The sequence below is a fragment of the Spea bombifrons genome, chromosome 4 (assembly GCF_027358695.1).
Source record: "Spea bombifrons isolate aSpeBom1 chromosome 4, aSpeBom1.2.pri, whole genome shotgun sequence".
Lineage (NCBI taxonomy): Eukaryota > Metazoa > Chordata > Amphibia > Anura > Pelobatidae > Spea > Spea bombifrons.
In genome coordinates, this window is record NC_071090.1 from 81,714,580 (window position 1) to 81,737,012 (window position 22,433).

The window sequence follows — 22,433 nt, forward strand, 5'->3', positions numbered from 1 at the left end:
TGTTTTTTTAGATTTTCTCTGAAGAATATTAAAAGCCTTTTTACAGTCCATGTTGATGGGTTGGATTTGCCTCGTACACTTGTGAGTGCAATATATTACTTCACCACTTACACTGAAGTACGGTCTGCACTATATTCTGTTGTTTTTTATTTTTCTCCCTATATATGTTCCTGCGCCCCATACATTCCTGGTTTATTTGTATTCTTACACTTTGAGGAAAAAGTGTAGTTTGGGCAGCTGCGGTTCAAGAAGGGAAGTATTTTTTACAAGTTTTATTTCTTTTTTGCACCTTACCTAAGTGACACGTGATTGTAGTTTTTTCAGCTCACGTCTTTTATATAGTTCATCAATGTAAGCATTGATTTATTATTCTCAACTGGGTGTTGGTTCTGCAAAATATAATTTGCTACAAGTAGAAAATGGGCCCCTCCTTGTCTCTCCCATAGAAATGCATTTGCTGTTACTTTCACATGACTAATTTGGATCTAAAGTTACAATCATGGTCTAACAGCCCACGGCATCTCAAGGCATTTATAGCAGGCTGTCTTCCCAGCATATGAAAAGGACTTTGTACCAAGAATGAGGCACTGTATCCCTTGTGGATTGTATGAAAAGAAGAGGGAGAACTGAGACTGGCTGCTTCCATCATATTCCTCTGCGGCAGGCTGTGGCATGGGGGCACAGAAGGTTGTGAGCTTGGTGGCCCATTCTGAAAGAGAGAACATCAATGTGGCTTCCAAAGCTTTTATAGTTGTACTTGGACTATTCATTCTTCTTAATGCAGGTGGAACAATATTTATCTTGCTGCAATGGAGAGATATTGCCTCTAGACTTAATGTTTTGGAATCATATGGGAAACCACACAAAGAGAACTTGATGGCATCCCATCTGACCCAGCTAATCTCTGAATTAAAAGAGCAAGACTCTGAAGAAGATGCTGGTCAAGTATCCAGGAACAAAAGGAGCCACCATCACAAGCTAGAAGATAACTACATCAGAGCTGAAAATGAAGACATGCTTATGATGATGACTTACTCCATGGTCCCGGTAGGCAATGGTGTCCAGCACACACCGAGGCTGTTTATTTAGGCTTTGATCAACCAAAACACCTATAAACCTTTCGTGCTTCAGTAATCCCAGAGTTTGTTTATTTAGGCTGTGATCAACCAAAACACCTATAAACCTTTTGTACTTCAGTAATCTCTTGGGTGTGGAGGAACTCAAGTGGCCTGCACAGAGGGCTAACCTTAATCCAACTGAGCACCTTTGGGATGAATTTGAATGTCGATTGCGAGTCAGGCCTTCTTGTACAACGTCCGTGCCTGACCTCACAAATGCTCTTTTGGTTGAATGGGCACAAATTTCTTCAGACACACTCCAAAATCTTGTGGAATGCCAGAGGAGTGGAAACTGCTATGGTGGCAAAATAAGGGGGGTGAATTCCATATAAATACCCATGGTTTTGCAACAAGCTCACATAGGTGTAATGGTCAGGTTTCCACATATATTTAATCCTATAGTATAGGACTGTAGTTGAGAGTTTGTATGCAGTTGTTGCAAGCTGTAGTTTATTTAACTCCTTGGCCGAGCATCATGATAGCCATTGCCTACATCATCTGGAGTTGTAAAGCTCAGCCATCAGTGCAGTACAAGGTTACTGAGCTATTTTAGCTAATTGTAATGTGTTTCCAGGTTCACCTTTTGTATTTGCAGGGAATTAGACATGTTATTCAAGAGACAAATATAAGCTGTAATATTGTTACAGTTTGCTCTACATCGGCCACAGTTACACATGTTACTAACACCCCCCCCCCCGTATAAAAGAATAAAAATCCCATAGCGTATTTAGTGTCAGAGCCTAAAGACACCGAATGATAATAATGCTAAAAATTATTTTTGAGAATGTTGTATTCCCTTTCTCTGTCTATATAGGTACGTGTCATGCTAGACTTATGTAACAGCACAAAAGGAATTTGTTTAACAGGTATGTGGAAACATTTACTTATCTTCTAAAGAACATAAATGAAAGCTGATTCTTCCAATGTTCCCCCCAGAAATATTTACATTATACTTTTGTATAATGTAGCTGACTTTGTTAGTTTTGGAATTAGATTTTGTGTTGGCACTAAGGCTATGAAACATGGTGGCAGAAAGTTCCTTTTAACTTGCTCTATTTTTTTTTTTTTTAGAATTGGTATGTGTTGTGGATAAAAAAATATATATTCTAGCCTATTTATCTAGATTCTGATGTTTCATAATCAATGATTTTCTAGACAATAATTTATGAGATTTCTACCACTAAAATAAATGAAAGAAAAAAAATTAAGAGAAAATGTTAAACAAGGGCTTACATTCCAAAAATGTATCTGGATAAAGGCTAGCACAATAGACTGTTAGAAACGATGTCCCCTAAAGATAAATACAGGAGTCACGGTAACAACATGTTCAAGAAAAGTGGATCCCCCATGTAAGATCTCCACCAGGGCCAATTGACAAAGTTTGTGTTTTCTGTGTTACATACCTCTTCCCAAGACAAGCCAGTGGACTGATATTTTCTTTTTTCTATTTTTCCATAGGGCCACCTGGACCCCCAGGTAAGATCTTTTTGCTTTACACGTTACACACCTTTTGCTTTTAAAATTTTTCATGGGACAAACGTGTATTTTCCACTCCAGTGAGTTAATTTGAGAAGTATTTCCCCAAATGAAGTTTGTAGTTTTGTAGCAACAAACTCATTTCATTAAACTTGCACTGAGAGTAGTTGAGCTCAGAGAAGTACCTTATATGTCTTCTAGCCCATGGCAGTAGCCTAGTTTTACCTTCTGGAAGTGACAATCATTATGGAGAATGGGAGTTACCTCTTCAGGAACGTGTGCATTCATCAATTATACTTCACCTTGTTTAATAGGTTTCACACTAGCTCCACATGCCACTCTCTAAATTGTTCTTCTTCTGAGGTGTAATGCATTAGCCCAGGAAAAAAACAGCCTGTGGCTGTTTTTAAATCTCAGCATAATAAAACAGAAAAATGCACAATGTAATGCACACTTACATCAAATCACACAAAGATTAAAAAAAAAGCTTTCATAGAACATGAACCTGTTAGATTTGTTATTCTTTATATAAATATGTTATTCCCATTATTTATATCGTTCACATAGGTCCCCCAGGTATTGATGGAATGGATGGATTGCCTGGCTACAATGGTTCAGATGGTTTACCTGGGCTACCAGGTAAAAAAGGAGAACCGGGGAAAAACGTGAGAAGAGGAAAAGCAGGTAACTGAACAGCTGTATTACACAACCATCTTATCCCTATTGTCTTTGTAAATCTAGAATGCTGCCACTCTAATGTTGTTGAGACATTAAACCTATCAACACATAAATGGACCCTTCTGGATATTTGCATATGGAGCCTTTCCAGAGTTTAACAGCCTCTATTTCAGACCACCCATGCTTTTGATGTGCAGAGGTTCTATCAGGTTTCTTTAAAATAGATAGTGTATTGTACCTGATGATAATGATGTAATTTTTATTCCATAAAGTCCTGCCCTGGTTTATTCTATATCACCATACCTGGGAACTCTCCGGAGATTGCCGGGTGAAGCGCCGCATCTCTGATTCTTAGGGTCGCGGGAGCGGGGTTTTGACACGCCCCGCTCCCCGCCCATTTTCCCACTGACATCAGTGGGCAGTCCTGGCAGCGTCCCGCAAGGGAAAGCTCTGGGTAGACAGAGCCCAGAAGTTCCCAGGCAGGCCCGGACTGGCCATTGGGCACATCGGGCATTTGCCCGGTGGGCCGGGCCGCGGCAGGGCCGGATTGACTTAGGGGCTGATGGAGCTGCAGCTCCAGGCCCCTACCTTAAAATAGGCCCAGTCAGGACCAGACTGACTGGGCCTATGGGCCTCTACGGCCGCATTAACGCAGGGCATAAGGGGCACCCGCCGCAACTGCGACCGTGTCCGCCACCCTAAGGGGCCGGGAAGCCCCCAACAGGGCCGGCCTTAGAGTCTTCCTGGCCCCTTAGAGTGGCGGACCCAGTCGCAGTTGCGGCGGGCTTAAGGGGCCCTGCGTTAATGCGGCCGTAGAGGCCGCATAGGCCCAGTCAGTCCGGTCCTGACTGGGCCTATTTTAAGATAGGGGCCCGGTCGCAGTTGCTGCTTGCTCCGGCAACAAGGTAAGTAGGGTGAGGGAGGGGGGGCAGTGAGAAGGGGCAGAGGGAGGTTAGATAGTGAGAAATGGGGAGAGGAGATAGATAGTGAGAGGGGGTACATATTGAGAAGTGGGGAAGGGGGTACATAGTGAAAAGGGGGTACATAGTGAGAAGGGGCAGATAAGCTGGGGAGAGGGGGTAGTGTGAATGCGTATGAGAATGAATGAATAAATGTGTGGATGAATTGTGTGAATGCGTATGACAATTAATGAATTCATGTGTGGATGAATTACTTGAATGATTTGTGAGACTGCATTAATGAATGTGTTAATGATTTGTGTGAATGAGTGAGTAAATGCAAAGAAGGTAAATGAAGGGTGAGCTTTAACAATAAATAAATAAAAATAGGCTGCTCAGGCTTAAATGCCCGGGCCTATTTTTTGTCCCAGTCCAGGCCTGTTCCCAGGTATGCATATCACCATACACATGGCTGTTTAGAAGATTGAGCCAAGATAAAATAACTAGAATTAGAACAAAAAGCCACTGTACAGCTATTACAATCATTGCAGGTACAGAAAATGTATCAGATTTTCTGGGATTGTTAATTTTCAGCTTTGTTTGAATAAGCCTGTGTGGAAAAGCTTGTAAGCACAGGACTCTCATCTCCTTCTCTGCCAATATGTAATTAGTCAATTTTAAATATTTTCACTGTTCTGCCATTGTAACTATGTAGCTATGGGATATGCTGATGAAGTATAAATGCAATTATTGTATTTTCAATTAAGAAATCATCTAACTGCTGTTCATGATTGGCTTTTACATTGTCTAGGAGAACCAGGAGCAAAAGGTGAACCAGGCCCAGTAGGACAGAAGGGAGATCCTGGTGAGATAGGACCCCCTGGAGATGATGGGGCACCTGGCAAGATGGGTGAAAAAGGGGAGAAAGGAGACAAAGGTGATACACCAAATGATGTTATTGTCGAAGGTATGTATTATGTATGTTGGTAATGGCTTATTTATTAGAATGCTTAAAAGAATAGTTTGTAAAAAAGAGATATTGTACTTTTTATCTAGCCAGATGTATTTGTTTTTTTTTGTTTGCCCTTAATGGAAGCAAACATTTATTTGTGACCTTATGGTTTATACTGTATAGGATTGTGTAGACTAGAAATGACTAATATATTTTCAGTATGAAACTTTACCAAGTGTTCTTGGGTACAGAGCTGGCTGAATCTGTGTATGCTGAAAACTAATTCCCTGTAACAGGGTATAAGGAAAAATAGATTTCTGAGTAAACAACCTTTGAAATAGAGAACCAAAACTACCGGTATTACATATTGTGGTACTACAGGATGAATGGGGAAAAGCACAGAAGCACTCCAAAAATCGTGTGGAAAGCCTTCCCAGAAGATGGTATTTTGTATAAACATTTCATCAGTGAAATCTGCAACATTCATTGTAGGTGCTAAGGGCGATATGGGACCTCCAGGCCCAGCAGGACCCCCTGGTCCACCAGGACCTGAAGGACCTCCAGGTCGGAAGAAGGAAAAGCCACAGAAGAAGACTGTACAAGAATTTAATACTAATGAATGTTCAGGTACATAACATGTGTACTGTATTTTATACTTTGTAGAAAAACATAGGAATGCTTGGATACTGACTAATAAATTCATTACACAATAATCAACAAAATACAAAATCACATAGTTAAGATGAAAAGGAAATATGAATGTATTAATGTATTAAGCCTCATAATGTTTGCTGGACAGAAATCCAACTTGGAACTCTCACGGACTAGAATCACGTAGGATGTGGAACTCTATGTGCAGTGTGGAGAAAGGTCAGCTCTTATTAGGAAATGTAAAAAATGCTTTTTTTATTTTTTGGAGGACAGTTGAAGTCTTGTATCATGATTAAAGAGCTAGGCCTCAACAGTACAGGACTTTGGGCAACATGGTAGAAAATAACTGTATACTATGCAACAGTTGGGTTAGTGAAGACAATGATGGAACTGACATAAGTAGAAAAAACATAGGAACAGATACTTTGTTGTAGGGGAGGTCCACATCTGTAGCAGCAGGTGCGTAAGTGGACCTTGATTACCTATTCTCAGTCAGAGATGCGTTCAAATTAGGTATGTCTATAAACAGCTCTCATTTTATTCCACTGTTGTGAATAACTACATGTTCAATGCCACTGTATTTGTTATAAACTAAGAATCTCAATCAATACCCTTAAGTCAGAGTTAACTTGACTACTGTATGTATGTTTATTTCAGTAAGATGTAGATACTATCCTTAAACCCAAATACGCACAGATGACTTAAGTTGGGCTATCACTGTCCTTGACTCTTCCACTGGAACAGATAAAGTCTTGAGAGAACCCTCGTCATCTACATTTTTACAATTGTTCTTGTAGACTACAAAACCTGTTCTAAAATTACAAATATGTTGGCTTAGCAACTGCATTATGTGCAATTTTCTAGAATAGGAAAATCCACATAAATAGTAAATTCTCTCACCCTTACATGATGATTTAGGGTAGGCAAGCATTTGCTAAGTTTTAAATTAGTGGTGAAACGTACACCCTGTTATTCTAAGTAATACATAAAATACTTGCAAAATAACTTTTTTTGGAAAATTGAAGCGCGGTGAAATCCAGTACAGTCTAGCTCAGGGCTGTCCAACCTGCTGCCCTCCAGCTGTTGCAGGACTACATCTCCCATACTCCTCTATCAGGCACTTAGCTAAAAGAGCATTATGGGAGCATTATGGGAGATGTAGTCCTGCAACAGCTGGAGGGCCTCAGGTCTAGTTCTAAGCATGACTACATGTGAACATAACACAAGGCTAAGGATCAAGGATCATGTTTGAAGTTTTAGAGGATATATATATATATATATATATATATACATACAAATATATATATATATACACATACACACACACATATATATATTATATATATATACATATATATATATATACACATACACACACATATATATATATTATATATATACATATATATATATACACATACACACATATATATATTATATATATTCATAGCGTTCCTTAATAACAAATAGCACTTAACTTTAAAGAAATTATTTTTTTTAACCTTGGTTTGAAAACCTGTCTGCGTGCACCATTAAGATTGCCTAGGATAAGTACTGGTATTACAGGCAAAAATCAAAAAGGCCCGTTAAGTTGTTTTTTTGTGTGGATATGCTCCTTACTGCAGATATATTTTACAGGATATAGGAACCATAATAGGGTATACTCGGAGCTTGGGCAACCCCCAGTGAACATCTCCTGCAAGAAGGAATCATCTAGTCTCCATAAAGCATAGTTCTTATAGGGAGAACTGTCAATAATTTAACTATCTGAGCCCATGGAGGCTGACACTTCATAATGCACAGTATGTTGTTCAGCTGTCCCACAACCTCCTTTTTATTGAATATACTCTAGTGCGAACAAAAGCAGCTTATAGTTGTCTCAACTCTTTGAAATCTAAATTGAGGCCACTGCAAAATGACTTCTAATGATGCTTTTTATTGTATTTAAGGTGAAAAGTGTACAGTGCCCAATGATGACACCATGGTGGGAAAAATAAGTGAGAAAAATAATGCCCAGCCTTTGAAGCTAGGAGGTAAAAAAAATGGAATGCTTTTGACAGTATTTTAAGAGGTTTGTGGCAAGTACTAAAACTGTATTCTTGTCTACACTAGACTGTACTATAAAAACAATAGACAGTCCAACTCATATTGCCAAAGTGAAAGATACATTTGGAGCATGGATGATGGAAACTTCAAACAGGAGCGATGACAGGATTTGGATTGCGGGTCATTTTTCAGGTATTTTTAAGTCCATATGGTTAACAGGTGCTGCACGGTAATTTTCTGTTTCCCCTCAGTGAATACTAAACTATAGAAATTTCACATGTCCTCTTAAAGTCCTAGGATCAAAACTAGTGAGGTCAAGTACAAAACACTAAAAGTGTCAAAAAGCAGAGTTATCACTATAGCAGTCAAAGAAAAGGACCATGTAACTGGTCCACATAGCACTAGAAGCACTTTTTATATATATATTACTCCTATTATAAGTTTCTCTTAGGGTACAGTGACATATAATAGGTAAAACAAGCTATTTATACAATAAAAATGCATTTAATAATTCCAGTCAATGCTTCACTATAAATATCATGTGCCACATACATTTCACCATGACTCATGCAATGGAACAGTTTTAGGGAAACTTAATGTCCCATGGAAATAAAAGATTTAATAGAATAAAAATATACCATAAAGTAGTACATGAAACTTGGAAGAAAGGAAATTAAGTCTTATGGGTACTGTAAGAGGAAAAAATGCTAGATGACACTATTTGTCTAGTGAGACTCTTGGGATATTAGACAACGAGCAGTATGCTGCTAGATTATGCAAGGGGCATTTTAATATTTCTATTATTTGGAACACCCTACTATTTATCAGTGTTATTCTCTGTCTGCAGGACTCATAGTAAAACAATATGAAAATTTAACTGAGCTACTGAATGACAACTACAAGCCTATTAAACTGCGTTGGTTCTACCATGGATGCGGACATCTAGTGTATAATAAATCAATGTATTATCACAAAGGTGGATCGGATAAAATTATAAGGTAAGTAAGCCTGTTGTCCCCTCCGCCCCCCAAAAATCACAATGACATGATCAGATCTCGTATTAGACCTTATGAGTAACTTCAAATGTGGTTGATCTTACTGTATGTGTATACTCCGAGTATTGTATAAGGCTACGGTAAATTGTAGTTGTCCACCAATTACCACATTTACTTCACACTTTATCAGTGGTTGAAGGAAATATATTCACTGATGGAATTGGGATCTAGGGAAGACTTAAATACCATGGTTTATAAACCTCATCCAGTTTTTAATGTTTTTTTTCCCAGGTACGATCTTGAAACAGAATCAGTTCAAACTCTAAGCATAAACAATGCAGCTTATCACAATCGGAGCTACCTCTTCTCAAATTCAAAGTCTTACTTTCACATAGCGGCAGATGAGAAAGACTTATGGATAATCTACTCGTCCGAAACAGACAAAACCATAATGGTAGCTCACTTGGATGAAAAAACATTCACCATCACCCAGCACATAAATACAACATATCCAAAAACAAAAGCTGGGAATGCTTTTATTGCATGTGGGATCCTTTACGTCACAGATACAAAGGACCTGAGGGTGACATTTGCGTTTGATCTCCTAAAAGGGAAGCAGGTTGAAGTTAGTTTTGATTTGAGGTCATCAACATCAGTTCTTTCAATGCTTTCTTATAACCCTAAGGACCGACATTTGTATGCATGGGAAGATGGATATTTACTTTTGTATCCTGTACATTTTTTCTCTAAAACATAATGTTATGTATATTAACTTGGAAAAGACTGTCCCAAATGCAGGCATTCGTTAGTTATTGGAGTTCTGTCTCATTTAACTCCCCCTCCAGCTTCCTCTACCGAGAGCAAATAGCATGGTATTCTTCCTGCGTATGTACAGTAAAACTTTTGCTTCAGTGACTGGAATGAGTAGTACTGAGCATACGCAAGATTTTATATATCCATGCTTCCCGGTTTTATTAGAGACAGCCAGGATAGGAGTTAAATAAGAGTTTCATTTTATAACTGCAGTAACTAAAGAACGCATACCCCAATTTACATGCAATAAAATGCATTGGGGACTTTAAATTTATTGAATGTACAGAAATGTGTTATTTATTATCATCATCAAAATCTTAAGTAATTGCACACAAAAATCAAAGACAGCAATTTACAGAGAACCATAACATATCTAAAGATGGGTAAAATGTAATACACTTGGTGCTACAACATAGGCCACTGTTCTCAGCAGCAGATTGTTTTCCGAGCCAAAAGAGGCTAATGTAATTGACAACCGGCTGCATTTATGTGCACATTGAAAAGCAAGATTCTTGAGTAGAAAAAATGAACAGAAATAATGTATTACCAAGTTTGTCAATAAAGGCATCATCTATATACTAATCAATATCCAATGTCTTATTTCGCCCAAATGCATCTCGCCACCTTGGGTTAAAACAATACAAAAATAGCATAATATGAGGGCTTTCAGGACACAACTGTTCCAAGGATCAGCCCCCTTGCCCCACACTCATTTGTACCCCTCCTTATTTGTGTTACTACCTTTACCTAGACCAGTGGTTCTCAACCATCCTAATGCCGTGACCCTTTAATACAGTTCCTCATGTTGTGGTGACCCCCAACCATAAAATTATGTAATTATATATAATATATATAGTGTTTTCCAGTGGTCTTAGGCGATCCCTGTGAAAGGGTCATTCGACCCCCAAATTGGTCGTGACCCACAGGTTGAGAACCGCTGACCTAGACAGAAAGCAATAACACTAAATATCTCACATATGCTGGTTATGCTTCTAATGTTTTCAACAGTTAGTCACAGTAAAAATTCCATGATACCACGCCTGGCAGATGCAGTAATGTCAAACTACAAATTGTGAGAGTTCACCCTTAATTTTTGTTGAATGACAGAGGTTGGCAGTATTGGTACCCTTCATATAAGCAAAGGTGAGGAGAACTTCTCTAGTATCAGTTTATAACTGCAATGACTGGACATTCGTCTCTCACCAATATGTTTTTGTAAATTAGATTTCTAAAAGTCTTCCAACCCATTGAATCAGGCATTATGTAGGGCCAGCTATATCTTTATTTATGGAGAAACTGAAACTGATGGAGTTGAAACCAGAACTCTCTTTTTAGTGACTACATCTCATTGTGTAGCATACCATAAAATCGCATTGGTAAAACATAAATTTTGCATACTGCTAATAATGCTAATTACCGCAAACTAGTTGTGAAAAGGACAACTAGACGCATGGCACGATTAGACCTCCTGAGTTGAGAACATTCTCTTACTGATCATTCTGCTTAAACACAACCCTTGTTTACATGAATATTAACTGATGATGACCATGTGTGTAACCGCCACAATGACGATGGAAACCTATAAAAGGACACACATTGCACAATTATAATGTTGAAATTTGCAAGTTTCGCCGAGTAAAAACTATTGTGGACCATCAGGATTCCATGAAATAAAAGGTGTTTATTTAACTTACAAAGGTTTGACAAGTGACTCCCTCTTTCTATACATACTTGTAAAATGTTTTCAGAGAAGGCAAAGTTACAAGAGAAAGGTGCATGGAATGCCATTATAATTTACATTACGTCACACACATTGGATGTTGCACTGAAAATAAGGAGGACAATTTGCTAAATGACAGTACAATACACACAAATCAGTCTTTGTAGCTTATTAAGAATGTGTTTGTTTACAACGGAGAAAATACATCAAAAAGGACAACACTGTCTAGTATATTACAAGCAAACAATATTGAACTCTGCATAGTTTATACATATGCTGTATAATAATTTAGTTTATCACTTTGAGCTATTCACTATGTGGCCACAAAAAAGCCTGACATTCATGTTAAAATGTGGTGCTTCATTGTCTACTGAAGTATCTGGATTCTGGGGAGTTTCTGGTTTATGCTTTTTTCTCCCACTGATCTAGGGGTATTTAGAGAAGCTAAAATAAAATGATGTACCAAAAAACAGAAATGCATTAAAAAAAAAAAGAAAAGAAAAAAGTAAACATGGCTGCAGGAAGTTCACCACAACAATCAACATTTATATGTTCATGTTTATAATAAAACCAAGGAGCTAATTCTGGAACGATCAAATGAATGAGAGGTAATGTGCAAGTACAACAAGTAAACACAGTTAAAAATTGTGCAAATTAAAAAACAAAAAAAATAATAAATAATACAAAAGAAAAAAGTGATACCCCACCAAGAATAAAAAATGACTACCTCAAAATAATGGAGGACAATGTCTAGCCTTCATTTGGGTGCATTTTTGTTGGAAATATACTTGGTTTGGTAACTGAAAGTGATAGTATATGAAATGCACCACCTTCGCTTCTACAGATGGAAAAATATGGACATGCTTTCTTATGACACAGCTGTTGAAACTGGAAGCAAAGCCTTACACCACCAAAAGAATGGAAGTCTTTCCCAACTCCTCCAAAACCCTCAGCCGTCTTTCCTACTGCTTGGCCCCAGTGATCTTCTTGGGCAGAGCAAGTAACATTTGGTGTCAATACTTGTAAAGTGAAAACTGCAAAAACCTACATCGTTTAATCTATTTGAAGACAAGAAATATTTTACAGTGTCTCAAGTAGAATGAATCATGAATTTGTCACCACTATTAGAACGGTCCAGCAAATTGTGTGTGTGTGCACCAAATTAGAAAGATGCGGAGACTACAACTTAAAGCTCTCTTACTGGCCTCTGCTTAGGTTCGCTCAAAGAAACACATGCATGTCTACTCCCATACAGCAACAGAAAGAAAAAAATCCTCAGTGTATACCATCATCTAGCTCTTCAGTAACTGCGGAGAGGCCGACTACCTCTTTCTCCACATTTCGTAGCAGCAGCTCAAGATTTGGAAGTGAAATAGGTTTCGCAATCCAAACTGTTAGATAATATCGAAAATGCCCAGTTGGGTCTTGAAAGCAGTGGGCAACATCCGCATTTTTAGAGTGCCATCTGCTCCACAGGAGAAGATGCGTCTGTCATCTCCCACTTCAATCTGCATGACACCTGCTCCAATGTTGCGAAATATGGACTGCTTTGCATGCTCATTTTTAAATGAGTGAATTAGGCCGTGTCCTGTCAGTTTCCACACCTAAATCAAATGAAGACAAATATAATCAATTAGTCTGTCAGGTACTGGCGCACTTTATATGTATATCAAGATTAGGTTATTTCGTCTGAAATGATCCCAATGCTTGGGTTATGTGAACAGACTTGCACGTTACCTTCATGTTGCCTTCGGCTGAGCCAGTAACAAAATAGTCTTCAGATGTGTCCAGGGCCAAGGCCTTCACTGCAGAATCATGAGCCTGGAACGTGTGAATCATTTGCCTCTGTCTGATGTCAAAGATGCAGATACATCCTTTCCTGCCACCGGTGATCAATAGCTGCTGTTTTGGTGCATACTGGAGTACAGTGGCACCATTGTCATGGCAATTGAAAGCTACATTATACAAAACCAAAGAAACATTGGTAAGCGCAAAGAGAAAAGACTAGTGTGAGTTGTACATTTTTATTTATCATCCTCGGTTGGGTAGTATGGATTAAGCATGCAGCATTAGTTTCCATGTACTTATAAAATTAAGTCAGTAAACTGTTTAAAACAATTAAAATACTTGCCTTGCTAGGTAACATTCAAAAATATTGTTATAATTCTCAGTCTATGTACATCTAAACAATCATGTCAATAACGACGTTACCTTATTCTTTAAGTTCTATAAGTTTTTATAAACATAAGAGTACCTAAATCCGAAGAACTTATTTGCATTTGTCTTGAAATGTCCATTCTGTGCATATGATTTAAAATTCATTGATATTGCACTAGATGCACACACAAAAAATACTTGATGTTCTCGTCTATTGCGCAGAACATATGGTGAGATTTTATTTGTCCGCTCAGTTTAGTGTACATGTCTTACAGTTTAACTATAGATAAATGTGTATAAATAAGGTATATGATACAAAAGATGGAACAATATAATATCCCAATTCAAAAAGGGAAACATTTTTACCCATATAAGCAAGCTGCTTACCATGTACAAGGCTATTATTGGAGCATATCAAGGTATCCCATAGGCAAACATTTCTAGAAGAAAAACAGATTACAAATGAAAAAGCGGTACAATGAGGCCAGAGGGACACCAAGTAAACTGAATATTTGCAGGGCAAATTACCAAAACATCTGCAACTACAGGATTCCTATAAGGGTAATTCAAACAACTTATTTTAAACAAAACACTATTGCGCTTAAGGGTAAGGAAGGTCAAAGCTGCACTTCATGACAATTGTTGGATGGTAAATTTCAATTAAACTATCAGCAAAAAATTTGAGGAGCTTTTCCTACAGACAAGACTGCAAAAAGAAACACTATTCACCGTTATGGTGTAGCAATGCTTGCATGACTGGGAGAAATCTTATCACCATGTAGGAAAAACATAAATATATACTTTTATAACTGCTTGAAAGAAAGAAAGAAAGAAAGAAAGAAAGAAAGAAAGAAAGAAAGAAAGAAAGAAAGAAAGAAAGAAAAGTTTCCATAAGTTTCCCTTTGCTTATTTTTGAATGAATCTGATAATGGGCAGCTTCTTGGAAACACTGGAAACGTTATGATCATATTTGCCAGCTGATGCATTTTCTATAATATTGCAGTTTATAAAATGATGTAGTTATTACGCAGAAATGTAGAGAAAAGATGGTCCATTATTAGAATCTGTATGTCCAACTTTGGTATGGGACAGTTTTTTTGGTTTCATGGGAAAACAGAAACAAAATAAAACATAAGAAAGGCGTGGAGTTAGATATTGAAATATACATTCTGTCTCCTGGTCTAAGTTCGAAATATGTATTTCTGTCGTTACAAAATTTGATTTTATTCTTCACCGAAAGAGAAACTTTTATGCACTCAGCTCAAAAGATTGTGTGTTTGTGTGAAAGAGGTTTGATTTTATTTTCATTTTCAAAAATAGATAATGGAAATATGTTTTGCTTTGAATTGAAAAGAATATAGTTCTGGGATGCATGTTTGTCGCATGCCATTGCAGGTGTGCCAGGACATCCGAAGGACAAGGAATTATTTAAACACACAAGTCATTTTTACGTTTATGTTACACAGTGCCCAGAAAGTAATGGTGGGAAAAGGAAAAAAAAAACAGCATTTACTAGAGCCAAGTTAGCGGAAATATACATTATATCCAATTCCAATCCACCCAATGAAACACACTTAATACTGAAACAGGCCAATGATTTCAGATAATCATGTATCAGGAGGTTTTAAATAACATTGTGACCTGCATAAACCTTGAATTGAACAGGAAAAAACAGGTGAAGTGGGTGAGATTGTAGAACACTTTGAAACCGTGATATAATATCAAATGTATACTTCAAGTATCATTAGTTAAAGAAGGAAAGGTTACAAAACCTGCTGTAAAACGCAATGTAACATTTCGCCCTCCCAAAGGATTTAACCAAGGAGACCTTCTGCTATTGTTCAGCTGTTTATTTTTCACATACCTGTTATCACTGGATTGTCCAGCTGTAGCAACTAAGCTTGAAGAGGTAATGAAGGCAAAATCACTTGTGGTTTTGGTATGACACTGCCAGCTCTGTAGAAAATTGACAACATTCAGCAATAAACACAACAAAACTACTAATCTGTAAATTGGCTGGATGCATGTAAATTAAAGATTACAATCACAGTAGGAGTTAAGTGCCATTCCAGGGCACTAATTAGTTAGATTTCTTTTAATGTTTGCACTCAGCATCAACATTTTGTCCAGTAAGCAACTTAAGTACTAATGGACCTCTTTTCGATTCAATCTAAAGTATAAGCTTATTTTAGGCTGGATCTTTGGAAACATATAGCATCCTATTGTACAGCTTGGCTGAATATGATTGCATTATATGAATCCACAATAACAATAATAAAAACTTGTAATACGTGTAATATTTTATTGATTTTCTTGGGTCAACTGGCAGACTTGCCATTTTTTGCCCTGCAATTTAAGAAGCTGCAAGAACATTTTGGGCTGTAACAACTGCATATGTTCCAAAACTTGGGCAAGCCTACACGTTCAGTCAAATATGTTGATTGTGGGGATACATTTGTCTTTCCTGGAGCTTGAAACAGTGAACATAGTATCTTGTTTGTTGACTCTGGTTAAGAACCTCTCAAGCCCAAAGAGCAAGCTGTCATGGATGAAACATTACCATCTCACCCCATGAAAGCTATGAACTACGAAAATCTAACCTTGCAAGTCTCCAGTCCAAAAAAATACTTTGGCAGCCTCATTTAACAAATATCCAGTAAAATGTTTTGAATAGATTGAACACTGAACATGCACCACAAAAATAGATGTGCATGTGGTGACTGAAAACCTGTTTTCACTAATATCCTATGAAAAGCACTATGTTACAACGTAAAATTGTTTGATGCTCTACAGTAGACTCATATGAAAACAGGTGTATTTTTACCTGGTAACCTTGTTTCTACATGTATATCACCATTATTAATTTACGTGGTACATTGTTATTTGCATACGGTATCTTAAGTAATCTAAAAACATTCTTCATAAAAAAAACTATACATCAAAATGTTTGCTGTATTTCATTACTAAGCCAAGTCTTGATACAGTTTAATCCTTTAAATTCAGTCTGTTTAATACAGTCTAGGTTGCAAAAGGTAACTTTGCAATCAGTAGTCATACACTGTAAAGCAGTACAATTTAAAAACAAAATCAAGTCAAAATTACCTGATTGCTTAGAATTTTGCTGAAAGGCAAATTATTTTCATAATATAGGCAAATTGAAACATGAAAATAGATGCAATTTAAGGTTTGGAGAAATTCCATGATTGCAATTTAAATAAAAATATATATTTGGTGTGAAATATACATATAAATAAAATTATAACTAAAAGGCATCATCTCAGTGTCCTCTTGCATGCAGTGATAAACATGTGGAATTACCGGTCATATTCTAAGTATACTGTGGCATTTCACAGTGACAATTAGGAAGGTCTTACATGACAATGAAAGAAACAGTAGCCCCCCCCCACTAAGACTGGGTAATGCTGGCACTAGGGAGAAATAGTCACGTATAGTTAGAGTGTATACATGAATATGTGCTTTACGTAATCAAATAGCCAAGATCAAAGTTGAGACTGTTCACTCTGGGAAACATGCCAGACATCTAAATAAGACCGTCCATGAGAGGTGATTAAAAAAAAGGAGTCTGAGGGACAGTGTTTTCCCAAGGGTCTTTGAACCGTATAATGTAGTTTTAAATACGGCATATGATATATTATTTATAGCGGTGTTCTATGGTATCGGTGAGCCCAAGGATTTTTTTTTCTTTTTAATCCAAACACTGTAGTCTGGGACTCAAAGAAGCATAAAGAAAGGGTAGTGCAGTGGTTAATGTGTTCTGTGATGTGCAGTTCATAACCCCGGACACTGTAGAGGCTAAGAAGCCGTTACATGCATATAATGTCACACAATCAAATGAACTTACCAGGTATGGTTTTGGATTGGAGGCGGTTTGGTTTACCTGCCAGATGCTTAAAAATCCTTCTCCATCAGCAACACCACACTAAAACAAAATATATCATTGTACAATTCAAGTAAGCCATTATGAAATAGATTAGTAGAGGAGAATTTATAACTTACAAAAAAAAAACATGGCTATGGGCTGTCATGTTAGATAGAGAAAAGCTGAAAGGCATTATTGTTTTGTATTGTGATGCCTGCATGCTGTGTGCACTGCACTTAACGGGTTGGCTCCCAAGTACGTAAGACTATCTTCTCAGATACCAAACCATTCCCTTCTAGGGTATTGTAAATGACAACCCCAGTAAACACATAATTTGACAGCAGTTAAGAATCATTCGGCCCATCTAGTCTACCCATTTTTTCCTGATGTAAAGGCTCAGGACTTAATCTCAGACAAGACTAAGGACTGATTAAGGAAAGCTTTATGTCTACCCCATGCATGTTTATATTCCCTCACTATACTCTCCTCTACCACATCTACCACATCGGGAGGTTGTTTAGCTCTTTGTAAAGTAAAACTGGCTTTCATTACATCTAGACCTATGACCCTCTAATTTTAGATTGTGACCTAGATTTTGTTCTAACGTTTCTCCTACTTTTAAATCGACTTCCCTTGTATCTTTTTTAAATACCTTTAAGTATTTAAACATTTATGTCGCATCTCCTGGTTGCCTTATCCATTCAACTATTTTAACATTCAAATCCAAACAGTGCAATTTATTTCTAAGTCTTCTACAAGGGACAAAAGGCCATTAAACATAGGCCTTTATTTTTGGCAACTGTTGTCACACTGACTAGTTTACAACATATCTGTATGTACACATAAATACAACAAACCTTATTTCCTTGGGAATTAAAGTACAGTCTTGTAACACGAGCATTTCCAGCTTGACGGAAGCATATGAGTTGCTGGGGCCTATTCCATTCAAACATACGGACGCTGCCATCCTGAGCACCAGTAAGATCTAGTGTAATCCAAAAGACAAAGATGATACCTTTACTAGTCTTCATCACAAATGTTAAGGCACAATAATGAGATGAAAGCAGTCTATACTTACAGTACTGGTGAACCGGGTGAGAGGCCATCCGCTTCACATTATTAAGATTCCGTTTAATAAGCTTCAAGAAGGAAATAAGTATAAGTAAGCTATGCGTGTTCCCAAGATAAATAAAAGCACAATCAAACTTATCCCTGTACCAATGGAATACAAGCCAGTCAGATTTACAATCTTCATGTTATTCTAAATTGCATAAAACCTGAACCTCTCACCCCATTTTCCTTCTAAATGCCTTAGAACTGTCCAAATTATTGACATTTAATGGGAAAAGTAGTATAGCAATGCTCAATGCCAATTTAGCCAATGCTCGGTACACTGAACAGGGTATGGGAAACTCAAATGCGAAAAACTGCTTAACAAGGACCCAGTTGCACATTTACAGAGTAGAAGCGAAAACAGTCGCATCTCCGCATAATAACGTTAGTGCTGCCTAGAAGAATAAAAACTGAAATCATCACACATATATTTAGTTAGAATATAAGAATAGTTTTAATGAAATATCTTTCTAACGGAATGGGACCTACCAAAATGACCAAACAGTTCTCAGATTAAAATAGACAAATGATATTAAGAAGCAATATAAAAATTTGTATTTGAAGTATAAGATAAAAAAAATCCTCAAAAATATGCACTTTAAATGTCAGTAAATACATTTTACTGTGGAAACAATAAACAAGAATACGGTGAAAGCGAACGTACCACCCCAGCTCCAGTGCTTGTCTGACCACTACCCAGCCAGGGCATAGATGAGGAGGACTGCATATGGCCAAGGTTAAAGGAAGTTACGCTTGACTGAGGGATTGCAGAGGTCGAGCCCCTAAAATCAAGGTCATCAGAACTGTGGAAGTACAAAGACATTTATGTTTAAATCATCTTGATTCCTATTGCATACAGGATCTGAGAGGAAAACTTTTACAACTTAAATAATTGAACTAACCTTTTAGATTCTCGGTCACACTCTTCTCCAATCCATATGTAAGGTTGGGCAGAAAGGAGGCAAGATACATCAAGTTCTTGTACATCATGTGTTGATGCCAACACAATTTCATTGCAGTTAGCCTAGAATAATAAATTTATTTGAAACAACAGACACACTGATTAGTGAATTATATGATAGTTAATGCTACAGTTAGAATAAGATTACAGTCATTATTCATACCTTGTTAATTGCAAAAGCCATTATAATATCAGATTCCTTGTGGATAATCTTTGCTTTTCCTCCTGGGTAACCAAGATCGGCTTCAACCTGCAAGACATTTCTAATGTTACAATTGCAAACTAATTGGAGAAGACATGTAGAACACATTTAAACCGCATGCAGAAACATGTTCAATCGTTCCAGCAATGGTTCATTTAGAATGGTTAAGTATAAGTCAGTATAGTATAATTCATTTATTTTTAAGGAGGTTACCACAAAAGAAAAAAAAAAGAAATAACCAATATTAGTATTTAGTACAGAATGTGAATTTGGTATAATAAATAATAAGATAAATATCTGTGCTTGCCTTTCTAAACCTTGCTGGAGGCATTGTGCATAAAACTGGATTTATGAGCAATTTTTTGTAAAGTGAATCAATCTATTAGTTAGATAAGGCCAAAATACAAAAGGCTACAAAGAGCCTAAGCCAATTAACCATAATATGAAATGTTATGGATAGAGTATATATATATAAAATATTTTAGTGATCCCAGAAATTATTAATAAAATGCATTGAAGCCTGTCAGTGGTTTAGAAAAGAGACTGTTCGCTTAATACTTGTAAGACTAGAGAGTCCAGAGAGTGCTGGCACCAGTGAACATGAAAGAGTGCACTAGAGGAGGAGGCTTTGTAAGACATACTACCTTGTTTGTCTGGAGATCTGCTATGGAGTTTACTTTGACACGTTCTGCATTTTCTTCTACAGACTACATCACAACACACAGTCACAAACACAAAAACATGCACAAAGAAACAAACAAGAAAATAAATAAATGATATGTTCCTTAATGCTATTAATCACGAATCTTGTTATCGTGACAAATGAAATGTTTTGTCTTGCGCTTTAAATGCAAGTTTACAGCAACTAGATGGATCCAAGAAAATATAGAAATGGTAAATAAACAGACAAGTGATACAAGCGAAACATCATACTTACACGGACGTTTCATTTGCCTCCATGTGATTTTTTACCATTTCTTTTTTATTATTACGTTTGAACATAGTTACATTGCTCTCAAGATTACCGTCACTGAAGAGGTAATTAGCATTAAACACGCCATGGTTTAAATGAAGATTTGCTGATGACCTGTTAACCCGGCGTTATTTGAGCAATGTGATATTCATTCATTCATGGTAGACATGCTGCCTTCCATATGCAATGCGCTTACAATTATTTTGTCGGCAAAACAAAGGGTTTTTAAATCTGGTGTTCCGAGTTTACCTCACTTTGCTTTCTTTTCTTTGTAAATATATATCTTATAAAGGACTCCTGCAGAATCTCCTGTTTCACTAGAAAATGCCAAAGCCTCTTCACAGGAAGTGCAGAGTAATCTTTGGACCTGCAATAAGAAGATACAGTTTGATCTCATTCTGTATCCCAGTGAGACTGCATCGTTACAATTTTACAGAAAAAAAAACCATTTTAATGAGCAAGGAAAAAAATACCACCATTACTACTAACTTTTCATACACAGAGAAACTAGTAAGTGATATTCGAGAACAGTTGTCGTCGTTACTTCAGCACTGTCTAGGGCATGTAGGAACATCACATGGAGGTTACATGGGCCCTTTTTAATCAGCTCGGCACCAGGGAGCCCGACTGACCAGTAGAGTACTGGTCCACCCCCCCTTATGACTGCTGCACCAGGCTTGGTCTTCAATGGAATGTTATATACTATATTTACTAAATCACCTGTTATTTAGAGCTGTCTGGTATTTCTTGTGCTGTATCAGATTTTATAAACATATATACTGACTGGTGTTTTATTCTGTTGACAGACATTTTTTACCGTTTTAATGTTCTTGTTTTCTTACAGTGAGGTAAAAGGAAAAAAATAAAATATGGCTTATGTAGCATAAGTATATTTTTTTTAAGGAAATGCATGAATGTGAACTTGCTCTGAGAAAGTAACTTAATTATTGGAGCATCCAGAGGGGTCCACTCCCTTTAGCCAATTTCTCACATTCGTTGTTAGCATAAAAAATCCATTCATTTTTCATAGAGGATTCTCTCTTCCGATGGCTGCAAGCAGCGAGCTCAGCAGTACAGTCTAGATAAGGAACCTATACATCACTTGCATTGCTGGGCAGACATACACCACAACAAAGCTTTCATTATTGCAAAAGAAAATTTGTATTTCAAAGTAGCCTATACTTCTGGCAGACCAATAGACACTAAACATCAAAGATGGCTCTTACCTAAACGGCGTGTTTTCAGGGTCCAGCATAGCCTTGTGGCGTAAAATAGCTGGTCCTGCACCCGCAGATACGTCACTGGGATAGTTGCTTATGTAGTTGGGTGGAGGGCCTTCAAATTGGTCCATTCTTTCATGGAGTATTTTCTCCCAGGTCTCTAGATTTTTGACAACCGCAATCCCCAAAGGAGATGTAACAGGAAGATCTAAATAAATATAAACAGATGTAAATGAAAGGCTTCTACAGGGTTATAATTTGTTTTGCTATTAAGATGTTTACTGTAAAGAAGTGTATCACAGATGGCATTTGATACCCCTCCTTTCTAAAGAAGTACCATTATGTGCTATTATTGGAGACAGACCAGACAAACTCAATGACGAAATACATCGTACTAGAACTCTAATCCCCTAGCAATTAGCTAAACTAGCTACATCAACTAAGCAAACAAATGCATAAAAAACAAAATCCACCTGACATCTCCAGACCAGCAATTGGAAAGAAATTCTTCAGATTGTGAATTGCAAGTTTTGTCATTGCCAAACGAATTAGTGTCCAGCTGCAAACAAAACAGAGATT

General features: G+C 37.2%; 2 protein-coding genes across 2 annotated transcripts in view; one reads left to right on the forward strand and one right to left on the reverse strand.

Moving 5' to 3' along the window:
* The first annotated feature begins 565 nt into the window (after positions 1–565).
* On the forward strand, positions 566–9,890 carry GLDN (gliomedin). The gene is made up of 10 exons (XM_053465192.1): positions 566–1,047; positions 1,933–1,984; positions 2,577–2,594; positions 3,162–3,278; positions 4,983–5,138; positions 5,616–5,750; positions 7,724–7,807; positions 7,887–8,012; positions 8,668–8,818; positions 9,107–9,890. Exons 1-10 carry the CDS (start codon positions 673–675, stop codon positions 9,570–9,572), a joined length of 1,680 nt encoding a protein of 559 aa, XP_053321167.1. The 5' UTR covers positions 566–672; the 3' UTR covers positions 9,573–9,890.
* A 1,986-nt stretch (positions 9,891–11,876) lies between these two features.
* Positions 11,877–22,433, reverse strand: part of DMXL2 (Dmx like 2) — a 53,713-nt gene continuing 43,156 nt past the window's right edge. Inside the window, exons 32-45 of the mRNA XM_053462221.1 lie at positions 22,328–22,413; positions 21,861–22,062; positions 20,884–21,001; positions 20,306–20,368; positions 19,623–19,709; positions 19,401–19,522; positions 19,163–19,301; positions 18,464–18,524; positions 18,243–18,370; positions 17,368–17,445; positions 15,370–15,461; positions 13,893–13,945; positions 13,086–13,303; positions 11,877–12,952 (exon numbers count right to left, since the gene is read on the reverse strand). Of these exons, the coding sequence (XP_053318196.1) occupies positions 12,743–12,952; positions 13,086–13,303; positions 13,893–13,945; positions 15,370–15,461; positions 17,368–17,445; positions 18,243–18,370; positions 18,464–18,524; positions 19,163–19,301; positions 19,401–19,522; positions 19,623–19,709; positions 20,306–20,368; positions 20,884–21,001; positions 21,861–22,062; positions 22,328–22,413 (1,657 nt within the window). The 3' untranslated portion in view covers positions 11,877–12,742. The remainder of the gene's footprint in view (positions 12,953–13,085; positions 13,304–13,892; positions 13,946–15,369; positions 15,462–17,367; positions 17,446–18,242; positions 18,371–18,463; positions 18,525–19,162; positions 19,302–19,400; positions 19,523–19,622; positions 19,710–20,305; positions 20,369–20,883; positions 21,002–21,860; positions 22,063–22,327; positions 22,414–22,433) is intronic.

What these genes read in the sequence shown, in the direction of transcription:
- GLDN (XM_053465192.1), top strand. Translation starts at nt 673, where the DNA reads ATGGGGGCACAGAAGGTTGTGAGCTTGGTGGCCCATTCTGAAAGAGAG. An exon ending in CGTGAGAAGAGGAAAAGCAG is followed by an intron (nt 3,279 to 4,982) that starts GTAACTGAACAG and finishes TACATTGTCTAG; the next exon opens with GAGAACCAGGAGCAAAAGGT. An exon ending in GATTGCGGGTCATTTTTCAG is followed by an intron (nt 8,013 to 8,667) that starts GTATTTTTAAGT and finishes CTCTGTCTGCAG; the next exon opens with GACTCATAGTAAAACAATAT.